This window comes from Astyanax mexicanus, chromosome 12 (assembly GCF_023375975.1).
Source record: "Astyanax mexicanus isolate ESR-SI-001 chromosome 12, AstMex3_surface, whole genome shotgun sequence".
Lineage (NCBI taxonomy): Eukaryota > Metazoa > Chordata > Actinopteri > Characiformes > Acestrorhamphidae > Astyanax > Astyanax mexicanus.
The window spans coordinates 47,167,868-47,185,656 of record NC_064419.1 but is presented as its reverse complement, the minus strand read 5'-3'; the positions used below and the strand labels follow the sequence as shown (position 1 = coordinate 47,185,656).

The 17,789-nt window shown below is 36.7% G+C and overlaps 1 protein-coding gene across 4 annotated transcripts in view; it reads left to right on the top strand.

Moving 5' to 3' along the window:
- kdm5bb (lysine (K)-specific demethylase 5Bb) overlaps positions 1–17,789 on the top strand; it is a 53,742-nt gene that overhangs the window by 3,355 nt on the left and 32,598 nt on the right. For 2 of the 4 annotated variants that reach the window (XM_007231674.4, XM_007231675.4), the window contains exons 2-6: positions 11,162–11,239; positions 11,657–11,779; positions 13,511–13,681; positions 14,817–14,873; positions 17,445–17,579. In XM_007231674.4, coding sequence (XP_007231736.3) covers positions 11,162–11,239; positions 11,657–11,779; positions 13,511–13,681; positions 14,817–14,873; positions 17,445–17,579 — 564 coding nt within the window. The remainder of the gene's footprint in view (positions 1–11,161; positions 11,240–11,656; positions 11,780–13,510; positions 13,682–14,816; positions 14,874–17,444; positions 17,580–17,789) is intronic. The other 2 variants (XM_015600863.3, XM_015600864.3) reach the window with 1 other exon arrangement.

The following is a 17,789-nucleotide window of genomic DNA, read 5'->3' as shown; positions in this document are numbered from 1 at the left end:
AAAGGAAAACAAACATGAGCCTCACTGATCTAGATCAAAATTGTTATTGTCATTAATTTAGCTAGCTTTTATATTTAGGCTATTTAACTGTATTTACAGGTGAGAAGAGCGTAGTAATGGTATATGATTAATAGAATAGTTTAAAACTGTATGTTGGCTGTTTGTCGTCTGTTTGTCATTTGGTGAATCCCAGGCACGGTAATTACTGTATAATAGGGTATCAATTAATGTGTAAAGCTAAATGTAATAAACAAACTGGATAATATATATATATATATATACACACAAAATGCCATTTTAACTTATAATATCAGTTGACGAATATTGGTGTACAGCAGTGTTTGTGAATGTATTTGATTCGTGTCCATATACAGCAAACTATCCTTCAGCATTGTTAATGTGATTAAGACATGAATCATGTGGGAATTACTATATCAGCATCTTCCTAAAATAATCAAGTTTAACCATTTTTTAATGTTTTTCATAAAACACAAAACATAGCACATAGGATGATTGTTATGGCGGTTTACAATGATCAATGGCGTAAAAGTATTGTTTTTTATACAGTTGAGCAGTAGAACCAACCAGAAACCTTAATTTTCATTCAAGATTTAGAATCTAATTTTAAAAATTGGTTTAAAAAACAGAACCAGGGTTTTTTTCCCTATTTTGAGGAGAATAGAATCAACACTCAACAGGCCCTGTTTAAGGGTGGTGTCCTCCATGTTGCCTTTGTGGAGTGTGTGTGAACCATCTGGCCATTTTGTGAGTCTATACCAGAACTGTTGTGAACTAAACATACAGATTAAAAACCTGGAAATTCGTATATTTCTTTTTTCTTATTGGATTCGTATGTGTTTGTCACTAATCCAGCCTTTAAACGCTTGGGGAAATGATCAAGATTGAGTCATTAAAGTAGCTATGATATTTATTTAGGCTATTTAACTCTATTTACAGGTAAGAAGGGCGTAATAATGATGTAACAATATATGATTCCTGTAAAGCTTTTAAAACCTTAATAGCTTGTTTGTTTCACTAGTTGTTGTTTGTCATTTGCACAACATGCAAACCTGTGGTAATGACCAGGTAGGGCTAATTTTACTGTACAGTAGTCATATAAAAATAATGTGCAGAACTCAATGTAGTAAACAAACTGGATAATATATGCACAGTAATAATAAGTAATAATATACAGAAATAATAATAAACAGATGTAATCAGTAACAAGGAGTTTCTATGAAATGTACTCTGTATTATGTACAATGTAATTACACAAAGCTGAAATATATTAAATGTAGCCTACATGCGTATTAAATTTAAAGGGCTTCACACTGAATACAAAACTTTTTTGTAGTCAAAATTTTATTGTCAGATATAAATGAATATTTTCTTTTTTAGAAAGTGTTTTTTTTGCTGTTTTAGACGAGTTTTGCTGTTTTTGACTGTGCTTAAGATATGAATCCTGTGGGAATGACTATATTGATACCTTCCTAAAATAAAAGCTTTTCAGGGAAACACAAAAACATGACAGTTTTTATGGCTATTTAAACATATATGAGCAATGTTTTAAGAGGATAGTTTATTATACAGTCGACCAGAAGCAATCTTATTTACAAAAACTCAATAATAAGACTAAATACCTATAATATATTATGTATAATATATTGGCTTAATAATAAGATGTAAACTTTATACTATAGTACAAACCTCATCACTTAACAATTGGGTGGCGAGCACTGCATTGTGGGAGTTAGTCAAGTGAAGGAGCCTATTAAAATTGCCTATTATGATCTCTCTTTATTTTATCATGCGCATAATAAATTTGCTTAAATCACACTCATGACCATAGGCTGTTATTCTTAAGGCGTAAAATCAAACGATCTGATTAGTTGAGGGTCTAGATAGATATAGTATTTCGCTTTTTATATATTAGGACTTTATTTACTGTTATAACAGTGTGACAGTGGTTTGTATAGCGGTGATGGATCCTGATGTATTAAACAGCTGTGCATTATGAGGTAATAATATACATGTTGAAGTTCCCCTCCCCCTCTCCTTTCTGATATCATGAGACCACCCCTATTATTCAGTATGCAAAATGGTTGTGCCATCATTCCTGTTACACTCATACACTCACACCATTTATTGCATTAGACAGCCAGCCCAGCCTATCATTACGTAATGAAGAGGATCAGCCTGTGATCGTAATTAGAAGAAAAAAAATGTTCCTACCTAGTAATCTTCTCAGATTGTAGAAATATAGCCAATTATGATCTATTATTCTATGTTAGAAAATACAGTATATATTCTTGTTTTCTTTTATTTTCTCTGGCTTTATAACACTGTATTTACTGGTTTAGACAAAAGCAAGCTGCAAACATATATAAGCTTGGGTTATATATGATTAATTTAGTTGTTATTTGCTTATGTTGTGTATGTGCGCCTGTAGATCTCTTTGTGTGTTTGTGTTGTATGGTCATTGTTAGGCTAGCTGCATATTATAGTGTATTGTTTGTATTGTATTGTGTTTATTGTTTCTGTAGCTCCATCTCTGGAAACTGCGGAGGGCGACAGGCGGGGGCAGGGGGTGGGGGTGTGGGTGGACGTGAGAGGGGCTGGTGAGAAAATGGCCTGGGTGAAGATCTGTAAAAGATCCAAAGAGATAAAACGACTTTTCTTTAACTTTGCTCTTTATGCTTCTTTGATGTTTATGATGAATCTCTTAAGATCTAAAGAAAAAGAAGAAGAAGAAGAAGAAAGGAAGATGAGCTTTATTTCAGTATCTGTAGGGTTGTTATTCAATAAGAAGTTTGTGTAAATATATATATTTATATTTATGTATTTTATGATAAGACCCTTTCTGTCTGTTTTTAGAGTGGGAGGTGTAGATTACGCTTGAACAGAGGAAGCGGTTTTGGAGATAGCTCACCTACGCGGTTACAAATGAGGAAGTCTGCCGTTGTTGATGTGTCTCAAAGGGTATGGTTTCAGAAAGTGAGGCACTGAGAGACATTGACTAAGTGATGACCCATAAAACACTTGTGAACATTGCTGTTGCTGGTTGAGTTTGATTTTGTTTCAGTTTGGCTGTAACTATTCAGTTTAGACCCTGTTCACACTTCATCACTATGGGATTAGTATCTGGATTGTATCCTGATCCTAGGATTTTAGCCACATGCTAGTGATGCATTGAATATTTAGTCAACTAAAACTATTTGGCTGAAAATGTAGTACTGATATTAAAAAGAGCAAGTCATTTATATAGAACAATATTTTTAGTTTGAAAAGCTAGATGCCAATGCGTTTAAACTATGTATTTCATACAATGGAGAAAAATGTGTTAAAAAATTACACTTAAATTTCAATCCTTCTTACAAATACTTTTTTTTTTTACATTTTGTTTCATATTGGTTCAAAAATGTATGTTAAATTTACTGGTGTTTTGGTAATATTAGGAGGACTTTCATTTGTTAAATGTCTCTTGGGAGGAACAGGTTTGTTTGCACACCAAGTTTGTCTCAGACTGCCTTCATTGAGTTTACAGTGCAGTAGCAGAATGGCTGAAAAAAAGTGCTTTTAGTGAAAATATCAAGTAATTTATACAGAACAATTATGTTTTGTTTGAAAAGCTAGACTTCAGACTTGTGTTTAAACTATGTAATTTATACAATGGGGAAAAAATGTAGAAAAAAAATCACTCTTAAAATGTGTCCTTTTGTTTGATTTTGACCCCCCAAAAACATTTTCTTGCATCTAATCACATGCATTTACACTTAGTAGTCAAATGTGTTTTCTATTTGTCAAATCTTTTGTAAAATAATTATTTTATATCATATTTGCTGGTGTTTTGGCTGTATTAGGAGGAGCTTCATTTGATAAAAGTTTCTTGCAGCAATATGTGTGTTTGTCTCAGACAGCCTTCATTGAGTTTATAGTGCAGGAGCAGAGTGGCTGAAAAAGCCACTTTTAATGAAAAGATCAAGTAATTTTTACAGAACACTGATGTTTTGTTTGAAAAGTTAGACACTAATGTGTGTAAGCTATGTATTTTTTTCAATTGAGGAAATGTGGCAAAATAAATGAAAACATTCAAAAGAAATCACATTTAAAGTTCAACCTTTGGACAAATACTGGGAGGAGTTTTATTCGTTGAATGTGTCTTGGAGCAACAGGTGTATTTACACTCCAAGCTTGTCTCAGACTGCCTTCATTGAGCCTACAGTGCAGACTGTGCAGACTAAAGGATCGAAACAGAGTCAGACCTCCTCCTGAAGTGGTTTGTGTGATCAGATTTATAATTTCTATCTGGTTTAAAAGTGTATTGTGTGTGTTTACATTTGTATTTGTATGTGGTGAGTGTTAATATTGGCCTCATTACGATATAATCCTGATACTCAAGCTGGATACAGGGTCCTAATTAATGCAGGAAACATAAAATTAGAATTGGCATACTTTGCCTTGAAATCTTATTATCTGACTTCTCCTGAACTGGAATACATTCAGCTATTAGTGCTTTTTTTAAGCCATGATTTACAGTAATAACACCACTAAACGAAAGTACTGACGCTGTCGTTAAATAATAGCATGCTGCGTCAGTGTGGGTGTGCCCAATATTCAGCTGAAGAATGCTGTAAGCTCATGGTGCCGTCACTCAGATTGAGCATTAGCGTTAGCGCTGTGCTAATCCAGTCATTCCAGTTTTATTTGTTGTTAAAACAAGAATCAAGATCAGCCTGTACTTCTGCATGACTGTAGATAAACATGGACGTCACATTGTGTCCTAAAAGTGAAACCATCACAGCTCTAGTGCCTCTGCTGGCTGGTTGCAGTATGACGTGTAGCTCCTCCCATCCCCATATGTTTTAATGACAAAACAGCCCCACCCATTTTCCATTTAATTTTTCTTCTCTGAGCTAAAATATTTCGATCTCCAGTTTCTATTTGTTTCACTGTGCTAATATTACCACATTTTTATTTTCACCCCAGAAATCAGTTTATAATCCTTATTCTGCTATATTACTGTAAGAAGGAGGTGGGGAATTAAGTGATTGACAGGCACTTTTGGCTGGAACAGATCAATCATCTGCATTATATGGAGTAACATATAGTTTTAGTTAAGCTCTTGGGCTCTAACTAGCTATTAAATGAATAATGCAGGATTCTCTAACTTGAGTATTAGTACTCTCAACACATTTACGAATCCAAATAGTGTTTAAAACATTTTATCTTCTTTTTACATTACACTCACTGGACAAACTGTAAAACTAGTAATCCTGCGGAAATTTGCTTATTTTCTAATCCTTTAGTCTCCACTGTGAACTCAATGAAGGCAGGCGAAGGGGATAAACCCATAGAATGTGCACACAAGTTTGAAAACATAACTTGAAAAAAAACTTTTTGCCTTGTCATGAGCATGCTGGCCAGGGTCCATGCTCATGGCTTCACTCACTACATAACACCTCGCAACACATATGAGATACAAAATGCTAGTGGATTTGGAGACAATCACTGGACTATCAGCTGTGTAGCTGTATTCTATATTAAACTCGTCTATTTTGTCGTATGTGTAAGACTAACACATCTTCTGAAGAAGATAAGAGAAGAGAATAAATACCTTTTTTAATAACACCACTAACCTGATACCCCTCTTGAGAGTGCAGTATATGTATGCCATATACAGTTGTGGTCAAAAGTTTACATACACTTGTAAAAAAACATAATGTTATGGCTGTCTTGAGTTTTCAATAAGTTCTACAACTCTTATTTTTCTGTCATAGAGTGATCGGAACACATACATGTTTGTCACAAAAAACAGTCATAAAATTTGGTTCTTTCATAAATTTATTATGGGTCTGCTGAAAATGTCACCAAATCTGCTGGGTCAAAAATATACATACAGCAACAAAATTTGTCAATTTTGGTGATGTAGCGAGTTGTGTCAATCAAATTAGCTTCATGTCATGGCCTCTTCACTTCTTGTAAGTGATTCTGATTGACTACAGCTGTTGACTTCTCATGAGCCCATTTAAATAGGGCTCATTTGACCCAGTGATTAGACTCAGCTACAAAAGCTACAATGGGAAAGTCAAAGGAACTCAGTGTGGATCTGAAAAAGCGAATTATTGACTTGAACAAGTCAGGGAAGTCACTTGGAGCCATTTCAAAGCAGCTACAGGTCCCAAGAGCAACTGTGCAGACAATTATATGCAAGTATAAAGTGCATGGAACAGTTGTGTCACTGCCACGATCAGGAAGAAAACGCAAGCTATCACATGCTGCCGAGAGGAGATTGGTCAGGATGGTCAAGAGTCAACCAAGAATCACCAAGAAGCAGGTCTGCAAGGATTTGGAAGCTGATGGAACACAGGTGTCAGTCTCCACAGTCAAGCGTGTTTTACATCGCCATGGACTGAGAGGCTGCCGTGCAAGAAAGAAGCCCTTGCTCCAGAAAAGGCACCTTAAGACTCGGCTGAAGTTTGCTGCTGATCACATGGACAAAGATAAAACCTTCTGGAGGAAAGTTCTCTGGTCAGACGAAACAAAAATTGAGCTGTTTGGCCACAACACCCAGCAATATGTTTGGAGGAGAAAAGGTGAGGCCTTTAATCCCAGGAACACCATGCCTACTGTCAAGCATGGTGGTGGTAGTATTATGCTCTGGGGATGTTTTGCTGCCAGTGGAACTGGTTCTTTGCAGAAAGTAAATGGGATAATGAAGAAGGAGGATTACCTCCAAATTCTGCAGGAAAACTTAAAACCATCAGCCCGAAGGTTGGGTCTTGGGCGCAGTTGGGTGTTCCAACAAGACAATGACCCAAAACACACATCAAAAGTGGTAAAGGAATGGCTAAACCAGGCTAGAATTAAGGTTTTAGAATGGCCTTCCCAAAGTCCTGACTTAAACCCCATTGAGAACATGTGGACAGTGCTAAAGAAACGGGTTCATGCAAGAAAACCATCACATTTAGCTGAACTGCACCAATTCTGTCAAGAAGAGTGGTCAAACATTCGACCTGAAGCTTGCCAGGAGCTTGTGGATGGCTACCAAAAGCGCCTAGTTGCCGTGAAAATGGCCAAGGGACATGTAACCAAATACTAATGTTGCTGTATGTATATTTTTGACCCAGCAGATTTGGTGACATTTTCAGCAGACCCATAATAAATTTATGAAAGAACCAAATTTTATGACTGTTTTTTGTGACAAACATGTATGTGTTCCGATCACTCTATCACAGAAAAATAAGAGTTGTAGAACTTATTGAAAACTCAAGACAGCCATAACATTATGTTTTTTTACAAGTGTATGTAAACTTTTGACCACAACTGTACAGTACCAGTCTGTACTAGTTTGGACACATCTCTTCCCATTCAGAGTTTTTTTTTTACATTGTAAATTTAATATTGAAGGCCGGAACACATGCAGAACTGTTTTGTACAGAACAAACCAAAATGTGTTTTCTACTTTAGATTCACATTTCTCTTGGTATTTTAATCTCAGTGTCTCAGCGTCTTGAAGGAGTTCCTGGAGATTGGCTCTGCTTCTAGTCTCTACTGCTTTAATTGATTCTGGTTGAATGTTTGATTAAATTGTTGACATTTAGGTTTCATTTCTGTAGAAAACAATAGAAGGTAATGGAACCACAGCATCCATGCTTATCTAAAGTCGCTGATTTGACCACATTTGACTTCTCTCTAAGGCTGGAGAATGCAGCAGAACCCATCAATATTTCAGTGCATTAGCGAGTTTTATTTCCCCATCAGATCTGAGGTTCTGGAGCTGCTGTGGTTGTTTATTGCAGTCTGTCTTCCATCTCTGAGGAGCCATTTGTTTGACCCAATAGGCTGTTAAGAGCCTCTCGCTGGTGGGCCCTCCCCACACACTGCATATCAATAACCCTCTTTTACACATGCTCAGGACTGCCTCAGGAATGTTATGGCTCCATGCCAGCTTAGAACCACATGTGAAGAAGAAGAGCCTCAAGTGGAACTCGATCCAACTCCAGGTTTCTGGGTCTGTAGGTCAGGAGGTAGCATAGACACAAGGAGAAGCAGTGCTGGGAAAGAAGGCAGAAGTGTTGATAGTATTGTGTAGCAGTTTTGCATGAGGAGTTGTGTGAGTTGCGTAAATAAATTTCACGTAGCTTTTTATTGGAGAATGGATGGAGTTTATGACTAGTTGTAGAACTTATACAGTTTTACAGTGGAACATGTGAACATTAAAGAAGAACTCCGGTGTAAAATGTAATTTTTATTGTAGTAAAACATGATAAAAAGTACTTACCTTTGTTAAATAGCCCCCCTTCGCTCTCCTACAGCGTTCTGAGATACAGTAATTTTAAGCTTTTTGCCCAGAACTCTTTAAAACAGCCGTATCGGGGCATATTTCGCCCCAATAAATTGCTTTTTACAGCGTTATCCAGCTCAAAGTAGCTCCACACCTCCTTGCTAGAATCTGGAGAGCCCTGACATTTAAAACGAGGCATTAATAACTTAAAAAGTGCAGAAGAAGCTTCTTAAAAAACACTGTTTACATCCTATAACACTAGCTTTAGCTTCGAGAGCAGCTATTACTGTACTGAAAATGACATAGACATATATACATAGACTCGGCTATTCTTTACCTTCTTTTACTATTGAGACATACGTTACACTTACTGGAGAAACTGGAAAACTGGGAATCCAGGGAGAATCAGCTCTACTTCTTATCCTTTTGGCTGCACTGTAAACTCAATGACGGCAGTCTGAGACAAGCTTGTTCTGGGTGAAGGGGGTAAACCTACAGAATGTGCAGATGAGTTTTACAGTGAAACACATAAACATAAACATTAACGAAAAAAAAAAAAAAAGTTGCCTTGTCATGAACATGCTGGCCTCACTCACTAGATAACACCTCGCAACACACATGAGATACATTGTGCTATCCCGTGACTTTTGGCATGTCTGAGTAAGTCTAAGCACTAGGAGTGTGCGATATTGTATCAATAGCAATAGTATCTGACACAATAAAAAAAAATATCCATATAATGACAATAGCGATGTTCCTGAAAGCAGTCTATTGAGTGTTTACTGTATTTACTTTTAATTGATTGTTTGCCGTTTAAACGAATAACGTTTCTTTAGTGTATATGTAGTTGAATATATGAGTCCAGTGGTCTCAGATTTGTAAATGTGTTCAGTGTTATCTCAGTAGGAGGAATAACTGCTGTTTTCTAATCAAAGGCAGCTAATTTTAACTGGTGTATTAACACTTCCACTCACGCTGCTGCCAACAGCAGAAACTGTTAAACGCTTCAGCGGAGTGGCTACAGAGTTAACGGCAGAGGAAGAGCTCTGTCTTACACACCATGAAGAGCAACAGCAGAGTGAAGCTCTGTTCATGAAGACCCTGAGATTAATATGCTGCTTCGAGCTACTTTTTCGTATTATCTGTAAAACACAGTATTAGAATTGTGCAGTGTGGTGTCCCATGATTTTTGGCATGCCCTTTGGAAGCTAAAGAGAAAAGAACTGTACTGAGCTGTTTGTGGTTACTATGAGCATGCAGCCCAGTGTTTTGTTAACCTCACTCCTCACAAGATACCACCTCACGATTTATACAAGTGTGGTTGTTAACAGTTTCACTGTAATCTGGCTTTATGCTCAGTAAACATATCGCTAGTGGATTTGGAGTGGATAACTAGAGTGCTATTGACTATGTGCCGGTTTTCTATATTAAACGTGTATGTGTTGTAGAATGGGTAAGACTAACACATCTTCTAAAGAAGAGAGAAAAATAAAGATTTTTTTAACACCACTAACCCGATACCCCTCTTGAGTGCACCATATATACAGCTCTGGAAAAAATTAAGAGACCACTTCAGTTCAGAAAACAAGTTCATATTCATAAAGTTTTAAGAGTTCAGAAATCAATATTTGGTGGAATAACCCTGGTTTTTGATCACAGCATCTTAGCATCATGTTCTCCTCCACCAGTCTTACACACTGCTTTTGGATAACTTTATGCTGCTTTACTCCTGGTGCAAAAATTCAAGCAGTTCAGTTTGGTTTGATGGCTTGTGATCATCCATCTTCCTCTTGATTATATTTCAGATTATCTTTCAATTTAGTAAAATCAAAGAAACTCATAATTTTTAAGTGCTCTATTTTTTTTACAGAGCTGTATATGCCATATACAGTACAGTAGTTAAAAGTTTGGACACACCTTGTCTCATTCAACGTGTTTTCAATCTTTTTATGATTTTTTTTTTTACATTGTAAATTTAATATTGCTTAAAGATATACAAGAACATGTGCAGAATTATTATTATAATGTAATAATTATATTATTACATTATAATATAATGTAATTCCATATGTGTCCCTTAATTGTTTTTTTTTGTGTCTGTAATATTATTCTGCAGTGTAGAAAATACATTTAATAAAGAAAAAATGAAAGAAATGTTTAATGAGAAGTTGTTTTATTTATATGGTGCTCTTAACAGGGGTATCAGGTTAGTGGTGTTAAAGTCTTTATTCCCTTCTCTTCTTCAGAAGATGTGTTAGTCTTACACATTCTACAAGATGTACGAATACATAATTCCATATGTATCCCTTAATTGTTTTTATATTTTAATATTAATCCACAATGTAGAAAATAGATTTAATAAAGAAATAAAGGAGAACATTGAATAAGAAGGTGTGTCCCAACTTTTGACTGGTACTGTATATTTATATCAGTGTTGCTGAACATTGTTCTTTTCCTGAGTTGCTTTTTTTTTCCAATAACCCTGTATATCCCATTTTAGCTCTGTTTGTAGAGAAATTCTTGTTTCTGTACAAACCCCTTATCCTCACTATTAACATTTCATATTACCTTTTCGATACTGCACTGTCCTGTCTGTTAAACTCTCGTCTCGTCTTTTTTATTTATTGTATTTACTGTAATGTTATAGTTTAATTTTGCACTATTGTTACACCTTGCACTTTTATTTGTCTATTGTTTGTTATCCCATGTTGCACCTTTGTTATAGAGAAACGTAATTTCATTATACTGTGTACCTATACTCAGATGTAATCACAATAAAAGCCCCTTGACTTGACTTGAAACAGTTGATCTATAGTCACACTGTTTGCTTTGTTAAATACTAAATTCTCTTCTCTTTTTTTTTCTGTGTTTGTGTAGGACTGGCAGCCTCCGTTCGCGTGTGATGTTGACAGACTCCATTTCACTCCTCGGATCCAGAGGCTGAATGAATTGGAGGTAATTTCACACCAAATTTCACTTTCTCCTGAGTAAATGTGTGAAGGAGGGGGTTGGGACAGGGGGGACGGATGTTGCTGAGGGACGGGGGCAGGGAGGGGAGCTGCAGGGGGTCCTGTTGTGCTCTCTCTTCAGAAAAAATGTCCTGAGGAGCTCAGAGACACTGTCTTTCAGCTGGAATTGGGTCTCTGTTAGAGAGACTGCAGTGGTCAGCAGATTCTCTACCTATTGAAATCACTGTGTTCTTCTGAATATGAGGAATCGTGAATTACATAACAAAGAAAGCAGTTAATGATTATCACCGTGGGTTCAGTTTTTTTTAAGGTGATTTATGTACTCTTTGTCCTTTTTTTCTTTTGTTTTCCCTCTCTTGTCCTGTACCGTACCTCACCCCCCATCTCTCTCTCTCTGAAACAGGCGCAGACTCGGGTTAAGCTTAATTTTCTCGACCAGATCGCAAAGTTCTGGGAGCTTCAGGGATGCACACTAAAAATTCCACATGTAGAGCGGAAGATACTAGACCTTTACCAGCTGAACAAGGTAAGGCCACATGATCCATAGCCAAGTACTTGTGAACACGACATAAAATGCAGTATTAGCATTAGCCGCTAACCGCAGCACTAGCTCTTTCGCCATTTAGAGGTGAGTATATCAGATTGAAACTTGCCTTTACTAGCTACGTGGGACGAAGCGCGAGCTAATATCACCCTGGCTTACCGAAACACTCAGGGTTTCTCCTTGTAGCGCTATCAGGCAGCATTTACTAGCGCTAAGCACTGCTGCTAACCGCGCTTCTGAAAATATTGGAAATCTAAGCTTACTGTAAATAAACAGAATAATAAACACTTTACTCACCAAATAAACTGTTTTCAGTAGAGTAATCTGTGTAGATTAACATCCAGCGCTCATTTGATTTTGAGAAACGGCAATGGCAATACCCTTGTTCCTTACCATTGTCACTTAAAACATGCTTTATAATCCCATGTTCCTTATGTTTGGAAATAGACTTTATAATCCGTAAAATACGATATATTTCCTACACTCTCTGTAAGAAGATTCTGATTGGAGTTTGTGCCAACAGCTGAGGAGTTGGGCAACATGTTAAACAGCAAAATATATTTTTGGGAATAAACTCCCTGAGAGTTAATATCAACTCATTTTAAGTGTATACGCGTGACCATAGAATACACTCTATGACAGAGTTAAAGTAACTCTTTTCTGAGTTTTTTGGCCTTTTAACTCTGTTCAGGAGGTAAATCTGAACTGTTGTGGGAGTTAAAATACTTATCCCATCTAGAGTAAAATACAGCTCTCAGCTGCTAGAGTTAATTTTAACCATAAACTTATTCACAGTGTTAACAAATAGTGCAAAAATAAAAAAATACTGAATTATTTTTAAACCCTGTAATATTTAGAAGTAAAAATGACAACAAAAAGCATCAGTAATGATCACAATAACAAATTTATACTCAAGAACAAGTGTACGTCAGTGTATTCTCTCACTGCATGGGAACTTTAATCCTGCATTGCAGTTCTTAGTTATTGCCAGCACTTTGTTACACTTTACAGTGCAGAATATGGTAACTTGCTCTTATAGCCAACAACACATCAGCTAGGCAAACAAACATTATATAAAATATAATGAAACACCCCATAGAAGGTAGAGCCCTGGTGGGCAAGACTTCACACTGATGGTGAGCTGGGATTGGATCTTATTGGACACGCCTATTAGAGAGTTCAGTCACGCTCCTCAACACCTTGGAATAAACTCTGAAATAAACTCTACACCACCAAAGTTGAGTTCCCCTCAACTTAACATGTAGTTTAAGTTGGAAAATAACCTTTTTAAACAATTTAACACTTTTAATCCCACATGCTTTGTTTAACTCCAGATTTTTCGAATTCCAGAAATTTGCTGTGTAGTAAAAAAGCTCCCCCCCCCTGCTGTGGAGATCTGCGCAAGTGTAGTAGCCATAACAATGAGCTAAAAATTACATTTTTGTGCATTATGGATCCAAACTCTACAAACAAAGTGAGAATGAGAATTTAATCAGATATTGTCAGTAATGTAAATATGTTGTTGGAATTATAATATGACCTTTGGTTTAGGGTGTTTAGTGATGGGAGGCTGCTGCTGAGTGAACTGATTATAAGAAGTGTAATATGACTCAGACTCAAATATTTGTACAGTGTGTAAACCAATGTTACTCACAGGACATGCTAATTATTTTGTTGAGTAATCCCTCTCTCTCTCTCTCTCTCTCTCTGTAGCTGGTTGCGGATGAGGGGGGGTTTGAGCTGGTCTGTAAGGAACGCAGATGGACGAAGATAGCTATGACGATGGGTTTTGCCCCTGGTAAAGCAGTTGGTTCACACCTGCGCTCACATTATGAACGGGTCCTCTACCCTTACAACCTCTTCCAGTCTGGAGCCAACCTGCTGGTGTGTACCATAATAATTATCATCATTATCACTGTCTGTTTTCCACAGGTCCACTGAAGCCTAAATGATCTGTACTAAAGATTAGGTTCTAATCTGTCATTTGATTTATTTGAGAAAAATTAGAAAATGGGGAAAATAAGGCAAAATAGACAAGACCAAAGAAGATTCTCAATCAGTTTTTAGCTTGATTTTTAACCCTGATTTCCTGTTTTGGCGAGTCTGTGCTAGTTAGCTCTAGTCTGCACACTCTGGGGCAGTCAGAGTGTAAGTTGTGTAATTTATGAAGGGCTGAGACTCGAATTTTAACTTTAAAATTAACTTTAACTTTAAAATTGGATAAAACTTCCTTAACACCACCTTAACAAGTGGTCAGGAATCTGATGGTGTAGTGTATCATGCCCAGTCGTGTAGTGTGTGTCTATTTTGTTTTAGAATCTATAAAAATTGCCAAAAAATTTAATTTATTGCAGTATATCCAGTTTGTTAATGCTCAGCTCCCACTTTAAAAGTCATGTAGTGTATCTTCTTTGAGGAATCTAAAATATAAATCATATTTGTTTGGATGAATTTAGTATTAAACTACAATGCTAAACATTTTTTAAATAATGAAAAAAACACAGAATTTTTGACTTCAAGATATAATAAGCATATATATATATATGCATATATACACATTTCTATTAATAACTTAATTACTTTAACTATAATAACATATTAAATGACTAAACTGACTTTAAATATTATTGTATTTCTTATGTTTAAAAAGTTTTCACACTGTTGTTCTATGTATGTGTCATAAGTGCTTATTAATGTTTTTTTTTAAGTATTTACAACTTATTAATAAACACCATTATAAACTATTTATACCCTTTATATAAAAGCCATATTTTAAAGTGGTACCACTAATTATTTTGCACAAATCTAACAAAATTTCACAATTAAACATGTTATTGTTTAGAATGATAAATCGAATTTTATAATGTGTTACTTCAATTCGGCCCTAACCTTCTGACCTTTCACTCCACCGTCAAATTTCCCTCCGTGTGAGGAGGCGTTTGATTGGATGAGGGTGACCTCTGCCACAGAGGTCATCTAAATTCATGTGTAACTCTCGGCACTCCCTCTTCTTGCCCAGGAACAAGAGCTAGCGGCCAAACTGATGAGTTTTGGAGCAGCTCCTGAGCAGGAAAAGGTACAGTATATCTGTTTTTTTGGTCCATGACGAGAGTCTAACATTAGAGGTGGATGTGATCAATCATTCTTGGGCTGTGTAAACAAGCATCAACCAGAGATACAGTAGATTCTCTGTTAAGATTCTGTTTAAGATGGTCAAATCTGCTCTAAACACTGTGATAATTGGCCTAATATTAATCAAAAGGCTAAATAACATACTATTAATGTTTATATGTTGTGTTTGTGTGTGATGTTTCTGCTTTGACCTATTTTTTATTTTATTTTTTAACAAATTTAAACTCTCCTTAAACTTACAATTTATTTAAGAGTATTGGGGACTTGAGCGGGTGGGTGTTTGAAGATTGATTGATTGACAGACTGTGACCTATTTTTGACCCCTTAACACCTTCCCCCTTCCCACCCACTATCTACACTTTACACCTTTCCCTTATTACCCAATACCCCCTATTCCCACCCCACTATCACCCCCCCTATCAGCACCATATCACCACCCCACCTCTACCGCTGCCAATCTGCTGCTAAATCCCACACTTCTGTAAATCATGATTAATAAATAGCGTCTGATTGTTATTTTACTCTCCCTCATTTACTTCTGTTGTTATTTCTATCTTTTCACCCCCACAAACTCACTCTTAGCCCCTCCCACTCACTTATAGACCCTCCCATTTACTCCTAGCCCCTCCCACCCGCAAGAGGCATAACCTGGTTTTATTAGGGAGTAATCTCTTAAAACCACCAGCTGTCTCTCTGTATCACTCTCTCTGTATCTCTCTCTCCCTCTATCACACTCTCTCTGTATCACTCTCTCTATATTGTGTATTCTCTCACTCTGTCTGTATTTCTTTCTCTCTCTCTCTCTCTGTATCTCTCTCTAACTCTGTATCTCTATTTGTCTTTCTCTCTGTATCTCTCTCTATCTCTGTATCTCTCTTTCTCTCTCTCTTTATCTCTGTATCTCTCAATTTTTTTTGTCAATTCAAAGAAGCTTTATTGGCATGACCGTAGTTAATTCTCTCTTTCTACCTCTGTATCTCTTTCTCTCTCTCTTTGTATGCTTCTCTTTCTCCCTATCTATTTCTCTCTCTCTATCTCTCTTTCTCTGTATCTCTGTATTTTCTTTCTCTCATTCTCCCTCTCTCAAATCAGTTCAAATTTAATTCAAATCTCTCTCTCTATCTCTCTCTCTCTCTCTCTCTCTCTCTCTCTCTCTTTCTTTCTGTATCTCTTTATCTCTCGCCTGCTGCTGAGATCATTTGGATCATGCTCCGCTTATTTGTTCATCTTTCATTATAATAAGAGAGAAAATATTAGCAAGCAGGTCAAGTATTTTAAATATATACACATAATATATTAATAAAATCATTACCATTGTCTTGTTTTTTACACGTATCCTTCTTTTATCCTGTTCTATTATACTCAGGATCCCACAGTGCCCTAGTGTCCTGTATTGATCAGTGTAGAAACAAGCAGTTGGTCATAATGTTCTGCAAAGCTGGTTCTGCTAATTCTCAAACTGCACAGTCCTAAGATTTCACTTCACCCAGACTCTGCAGTGTGTATGGGATTGTTTTCCCCAGAGCTCCATTTGTTCTGGATTAAACGGTGTAATCTGGCCTGATATTAATTTAAAGGGTTTCTTGGTTGTGAACTGCTTTGTTTGCTAGCTAAAGCTCTACATGTTGTGTTTATTTGTAGATGCTGCTACTAGAACATTAAAATCACTCTATTCTGTGTCCTCTCGTCCTGCTGCTGCAGGCTGTTCTCTGTTCACTGACTCTATTCATACCTGCTAATCCTCTTTTTGTGATCTGAGATTAGTCCTGTGCGTTTTCTGGAGTATCCAGTACCAGTATTTTAATGTTCTCTGTTGATCTAATCAGTATTTTCAGTAAAACTCTGCACTGGACAGTCACTGGACTTGTCCACCAATATTTGCACCTTTTTGACCCTGTTCACACCTGTTCACACCTGATGTGCATTATATCTGGATAAGGCTGATCACTCAAACCGCTGCAGGAGGTTGACTGAGACACATTTATGCTGTATAGTAATGTTTCTTGGGTGATATGATTGATAATAAGTGTGCCGTATAAAGTGAAAACAGGTGTGAACGGAATTCAGTGCATCTAGAGGAGAATCACAATCCCATTGGAACTTACATAATAACCGAGATACCAAACGTCCACTGGAGGTTAGCAGAGCTACAATATAAAGCTAATGGATAAAGGTTGATACTCATGGCTCAAACACAAGCTAAACTAGCTGCTTGTCTGTTCAAATACCAGTGGCCCTATTTTAGTGATCAATAAGCGAGCCATCAACCATGCACTGTGCAGCTTTGCTGTCGTAACGACAGGAAAAGTACACCTTGTGCAGCTCGAAACGATGCAAAAGGCATGTTGTAATTTTCTTAATTAATCATGGGTATGTCTTGGGTGCAACATGAAATAAACCTATCCTTGTGCCACTTGGTATGTTTTATTACTCCTTTTTTTTTTTTTTTTTTGCTGGTAGCAAGTCTCACAGAATTGACTGTAATTCTGGTTCTGTTTGGTTCATTTAACCGCAGTTTATCCAGAACCACTCCCTGCCCGAAAGTGATGAGAAAGAATACAAACCTCATGATCTGGTGCAGAGGCAGAACACACAGGTGCCTCCCGATGCCAGCACACCTTCCCGACGAGCCAAACGGATGAAAGCTGAGGTAAAATTAAATTCAGTTCAATTCAATTTTATTTCTATAGCGCTTTTTACAACAGAAGTTGTCACAAAGCAGCTTTACAGAGAAAAATGCCTCTTATGAGCAGCACCACAGTGATGTCAATTACTGTGGTGACAACAGTGACAACTCCAATTTACAATTTAATGTTTGTTACAAATACATAAATAATATATCCTTCTTTCATTAAAAATA